At 49.6% G+C, this 6,000-nt stretch overlaps 1 protein-coding gene across 3 annotated transcripts in view; it reads right to left on the bottom strand.

Annotated features, from left to right (window-relative positions):
• Positions 1–506: 506 nt before the first annotated feature.
• pdzrn3b (PDZ domain containing RING finger 3b) overlaps positions 507–6,000 on the bottom strand; it is a 99,522-nt gene continuing 94,028 nt past the window's right edge. For 2 of the 3 annotated variants that reach the window (XM_042089859.1, XM_042089861.1), the window contains 5 exons: positions 5,876–5,974; positions 4,915–4,977; positions 4,669–4,770; positions 3,807–3,923; positions 507–3,195 (listed from right to left, as the gene is read on the bottom strand). In XM_042089859.1, coding sequence (XP_041945793.1) covers positions 1,492–3,195; positions 3,807–3,923; positions 4,669–4,770; positions 4,915–4,977; positions 5,876–5,974 — 2,085 coding nt within the window. In that variant the 3' untranslated portion in view covers positions 507–1,491. The remainder of the gene's footprint in view (positions 3,196–3,806; positions 3,924–4,668; positions 4,771–4,914; positions 4,978–5,875; positions 5,975–6,000) is intronic. The other variant, XM_042089860.1, reaches the window with a different exon arrangement.

The following is a 6,000-nucleotide window of genomic DNA, read 5'->3' as shown; positions in this document are numbered from 1 at the left end:
GCTTTTCTGAACCCCCCCCCCCCAGCTGGGATTAGTCAGTATTTAGCAGAATTATACAATTACATAAATGGCCCACAGAGACGGCTTGGGTTTCTGTTCGCAAATGGGTTTCGCTTTTCTTTGAATTTTCTGTTTCAAAACTCTGAAACCGCAGAAACCTTACTTACCTTTGACATGGATTGAAACTGGAGGGAGGGAACACAAGGCTTTCACCAGGTCTGGTTTTCCCTTCAGAGGACCGGGGTGATATGCATTAACTAACTCAAAAAGGTAGAGCACAATGGGCAAAACAGAGCGCGCTTGAGCTGTCAAAAAGGAGGGATAAAGACTAAAGACCAAATCCAGGGAGGTTAATCCAAGTTCATTTCAAGTTTCTGTACAAACTACAGATAAGTTTGGGTGACTTGAAATCCCAAGGTGTCTAATCAGAACTTTGAGTTCCTTTAACAAAGCAGTAATCAAGTCTGATTAATGCCAAGGAGCCAAGGAAAAATGTCCACACCATATTTTTGAAAGCTCATCAAATATAAAACAATAATTTATTATTTCTCTCATTGTACAAGACATCAATGTTTCTAACTAGAGTTGTTAAGCTTTGTGTTATTCTTTGCCAGATACATAGATTCCTACAAAGGCTTGTGGACTACAATGGACTTTAACAACGACAAACAGAGAGGTTTCGATTTAGTCAACAAACAGGCGACTTCTTGTCCTCCAGCCACAGATACATAACGGTCTCACATTGGTTGTTTTGAAAGACAATGAACAACATTGTGTATGGCAGTCAGGAACTCAAGAGTCAAACGTCAGCACCTTGTGTGGAGGATTTGTTGTTTCTTCAGTAAAAGTGTTCACTTTCAACTAAAAACCACACTTTTTTCATAAAAATTCTGTGTTCACCATGAAGCTAAATATTTTTGTATTTCCTTTTAATATGCAAAACATATGCATACACAGTAAAATACTGATAATAGTTACTTGTTTAAAAAAAAAAATCAAAAACAGAAAATGCTAAATGTTGGCAGTTATTTATCTCTGGCACACAGTCTTTTAACAGTTCCAAAGCCTTTAAAAACCCAAATGACAAAGTTCAAATTTAAAATGCATTTTTTTCATTGTGTAAAACAGCAAGCACAAAAAGGAAGAAAGTTATAGAGAGCATTCGAGAAAACTGTCTTTTCATATTTTAAACTTTTGAATAAATCCCCTCGTTCCAAAGTCCAACCATAAGGCAGCTATTGGCCTCAGCACCCACTCTCACCAATCTATAGTCCATAGTTTCACCTGACATGACTTTAACCACCTCTCTCTCTATCTACATCTCTCTCTCTCTCAATCTCTCCCTCTCTGTCTTGCACTCTCTCTCACTCTCTTTAGTATCATATTTACAAATGTTGCCACATTGAACGAGGCAGGAATCTCTACCCCAATCGGTAGTGTCTTATGTACAGCTCCGTGGGCCTGTGCGGACCGCTCCGCTCCGCTCCCAGTCTAGACGGTGGTGACGGAGAGCAGGGAGTTGTAGACGCGTGCGCCGTCGGGCGAGCGCGTGCCGTGCGTCAGCAGCTCCTGGATGGTCATCCAGTTGTCGAAGATCTTCTTGTTGCGCTTCTTCATCATCTTCTTGTGGCTCAGTTCGATGATGTTGAGCTCCTTATGTGGCTCGTCCGGCCCCGAGCCGGACCCTGTGCCCGGGCTGCCGTCCCCTCCGCACCCGCCGCCCTGCCCGTCCTTGAGGCAGTCCATGCGGCTCTGCTTCATGAACTCCCGCCGCTGGCGGTGCTCGCGTGCGCGCACGGCGTGCTGCTTGCGCTCCTCCTTGCTCCAGTAGCGGCCCATCTTGAGCTCGCTGGCCGCGTCGTCGTCCGTGGTCATCCCGCTGCGCTCCTCGCGGATGCGCAGCGCCCGCTCCTTCAGCAGCCGGTCGCGCACCGGCCGCTTGGTGATGTAGCGCGTGCCGTCGCTGCGGATCTTCACCTTCCACTCCATCTTGGGGCCCAGCTCCGAGCCGCCGCTGCCACCACCGGGGCCGCCGGCCCTGGACGAGGTGGGGGACAGCGGGTCGCGGCACATGCTGACCAGGCTCATCTGGCTCTGGGCGTACTCCACGGCCGACTTCTGCTGGATGAGCTGCATGTAGCTCTGGTAGTGCTGAGCGTGTGCGGGGATGTGGGCGTGCTTGTAGGGCGAGTGGCCCTGGAGGAGGGACGACCCTCGGCCGGACTTTCCCCCAGCGGTGGCGGCCGCTGCGTCCGCCTTACGCTGACCCTCAGCCTGCGTCACGCTCTCCGGGTCCTTGGACGAGGACGAGGACGAAGACGACGTGACTCGGCCGCGTCCACTGGACCCTCCTCCTCCGCACACCTCCTGGACGGGCGACAGCAGGGGCTTGAGGACCTTCCCCGGGTTGGCGGCCACCCCCTCAGGCAGACCGTCGCTGGCGCGCCGCAGCGAGTTGTCCGGCGAGAGCTCGAGCGTGAGCGGCGTGCTCCGGCAGCTCTCGCCTGTGTTGTAGGCGCTCGAGCTGTCCTTGTCCGACTTCTCGGGCAGCTCGGTGATGTCGGTCAGCTCGTGGCGCCGCGCCGCGTCCACGCTGGTGTTGTAGTTGCGGAAGCCGCTGTTGTGCAGCATCCACGACTCGCGGTACTGCTCGCGCAGCTGCTGCACCTTGTGCGCGCGCACGATGCTCAGGCACTCCAGCTCGATGGTGCGCAGCTCCTCGTTCAGCAGCTCCAGCTCTTTGTCCACCCCCTCCTCGCCTCCGACTACACCGCCGCCCGCTGACGCTGCCGCGGCCGCCATGCCCGGGCAGTAGAGGGCGCCGCCACTGCCCCCGCCGGCCGCGCTGCGCACCTGACACTTGAGCTCCAGCAGCTCGCGGAAGCGCTCGCACTCGTCCGCCGGGATGCCCAGGAAGTCGGACTCGCTGATGAGCGACTCGCTGCTGAAGGGCAGGTCTCCGCTGCCCAGCGTGTCCTGGCTGTAGGCCAGCCGCCGGCGCCCGCTGCCGCTGCCCAGCGTGGTGCTGGCCGAGAAGGGGCCGCACGGGGCGTGCTCGTCGCCCAGGTTCTCCTGCTCCGAGCTCTCGTCGTTGCGCGTGCTCTCATCCGTGCGGCCCACGCCGCTGTCCTTCTCGTGCCGCTGCGAGAGCAGAGTGGCCGTGTCGGTGGTGCCGCCGTCCTCCTCATGCTTCTTCTGAGAGAGAGAGAGAGAGAGAGAGAGAGGGAGACGGAGAGGGAGAGAGAGAGAGAGAGAGGGAGAGGGAAATAACAAAAGGAAAGAGAATTAATTTTAATGTTTAAAGACGTCAACTCAGTTTAAAAGGACTAGAAACTTTCTGTGCAAGTCTGAGTCCTCCTCTGCCACTGTCTGTGGTGATCTGACTGAGTGTCAGACAAAACGTTTTATACTTCTGTTATATTATACTCCCTTGTTATATTATATTCCCTTGTTATATTATACTTCTGTTATATTATACTCCCTTGTTATATTATATTCCCTTGTTATATTATACTTCTGTTATATTATACTCCCTTGCAGATATGCACATCAACAGCTGTGCACATCACAGACACATTTCTTATTCTCTCTAATCCCCTCGTTAACTATCCATGTGCAGTTGGTACCCTTGATGCATTGTGCCAGCGTGGTCCCAAAACACTGTGGGGTAGACAGACATCCACACAGAACCGTGTGTCCACTCTCTGATGACCAAATCTCCATCACTCAGACCTTACTCTGCCACAGGCCTACTTGTGGATGTGCTATATTGTAGAACACTGCTCTAACTGCCTGACCGCTGTTACCTGCTGGAGCATGCTGGCAGTGAACTGCATGGCCTGGTGATGCTGCTGCTCCAGCATGTCCATGTGCAGGTCATCCAGGAAGTCGTTTCGGTCATCATCCATCCAGCCTTCATCCAGCTGCCAGGAGGAAGAGGAGGAAGAGGAAAAGAAGAGGGAGGAGGAAGATGAAAAGGAGAAGGCAGAGGGAGGAAGAGGAGGAAGAGGGGGAGGACAAGGTAGAGGGGAAAGAGAGGAGACAGGCCGTCAATGTCTCATGATTGGCTATACACTCATCCAGACTGACACCCTGCCTGTTCTTGTCCATCACACCCACAGGCATTTACAGCTGACCTATAACATTTGAACATAATATGAACATATTATATATCTAAACATAATGAAGAGTTCAGATGCAAAACCCTCTAAATCGGTTTGACCACTTTTCTTTTAAATGAGCATTTTTTACCAGGCGCCTATGGGTTTTTGCCTACAAATCAATATTGCAGACCAGGAAGCGGCATTTTGCGGGTTTTGAAGCAAAATTATTTGATTAACATATACTATGTGTGGAGAGCATTCACTCACCATTGTTATCTCATTTTTGACGGAGTTGCCGTTTAGAGGCTGTCATGTTTGGAGAAACATTAAATCATTCATATGACACATCAGTGCATCCATATTACAATGGGTTCAGTGTGGATTGTTCTCTATTGACACACTGCTGTCATGAACCAGAACAAAGTAGCGTGGAGGCCTGGGCGGCAGGCACTGGCCTGTGCGTGACCCTGACGCAGCGCTACCCTGTCAGAGCTGAAGGCTCCCTGCTGGTGCTGTGCTAACGCTAACGCTAACATCTGATTGAATTTGCGCTTGCCTTCCCTACCTGGATCTCTGGTCGTGCCACGAGCAGACAGACGTTCTTGTTCTCCTCGCTGGTGAGCAGGGCCACTGCGTCCTCACGATTCTGGATCTCGATGCCATTGATCTGGACACAGAGATGGGGAAGAGAGGGAGATGGTCAGCAAGGATATCCTCAGGCTATTGAATAAAAGATACTTTTTCTCCCTAGAGGAAAAAGTTGCTCCTTTTTCTGATTGTCTGTGTTTTTTCGCGCCTGAGGAAAAGTTACCTGGATGATCCTGTCGCCTTCTCGGATTCTTCCATCCTTTGCTGCTATGCTGTTTGGATCAATCTACAGATGAACAAACAACAAAGACAAAACAAATGTACTCACTGAACACCAAAACACCAACCAACTGAGAACTATTTTTCACATGTCTACTAAGCCTATTCTATATTAGCCTAGAAATCTAGACGCACCCTAGTGGCAGCAAATTACATTTGCTTCCAGGGCTAGTCTAGCAACTCTCCGTTGGCTTGTGAGCTCAAAAAATTACAGTAGGCGGGCTTAACATAATGATTGATGGCAGAGTTGCAACGGTTTGGCTTGAATTCCCTGCTACTTAAAAAACAAATTAGATGGATGTTGCTGTTGGCCAACAGTGTGACACGAGTTAAGCTTGTTTTAAGTTGGCAAAAGTTTAAACTAGCCAACTAGCTCCGCTGGTGGGAAAACGCATGGGACTCTGTCCTATTGCGTGCAGAGGGAATTTGAAAGACAACCGATTATCCCGCCCCTCGGACTGAGCACTGCGAACGTTGAGTGCCCAGACCCTACATTTTAATGTGGGTCTGGCTCGTCAGGCTAATTCTATATAGCATAACATGAACATATTTTTATCTTTTACTTTTATAGATTTCATACACATCCTAATAAAGAACTAGGCCAAACCACTTTCGAACATCTATTTAGTAGACAGACAGACCAGTCCATTTTTTTTAGGCACTGTAGAATGATTTCTGACTGGGGTAAAAGAAAATCTCTTATCAAAACATTTTTTATGTTTCAAAAGCACAGAGCTGCTATGATAAATGACGATATGTTACCATAATCTATTTTTTTAGCTCAAATACCCATCACAGGAACAGTGTCTCACTTATAGTGGCTGGTTGCAAAGATTCAATCTGATTCAAATTCAATCTATGAAAGAACTGATTGGCAAAAATATGTCTGTGTTAATTTCACGTACTTCACTGACGTAGATCCCGGTCTCGTCCTCGTCGTCGGTTCTGTAGCACACGGTCAGACCCAGCTTATCCTGAATGTTCGACCGGTATAAATCCACTTCCTGGATCGAACATGAAAAAAAGCATC

This window comes from Alosa sapidissima, chromosome 4, assembly GCF_018492685.1.
Source record: "Alosa sapidissima isolate fAloSap1 chromosome 4, fAloSap1.pri, whole genome shotgun sequence".
Lineage (NCBI taxonomy): Eukaryota > Metazoa > Chordata > Actinopteri > Clupeiformes > Clupeidae > Alosa > Alosa sapidissima.
This window is presented reverse-complemented; position numbering and strand designations above follow the sequence as displayed.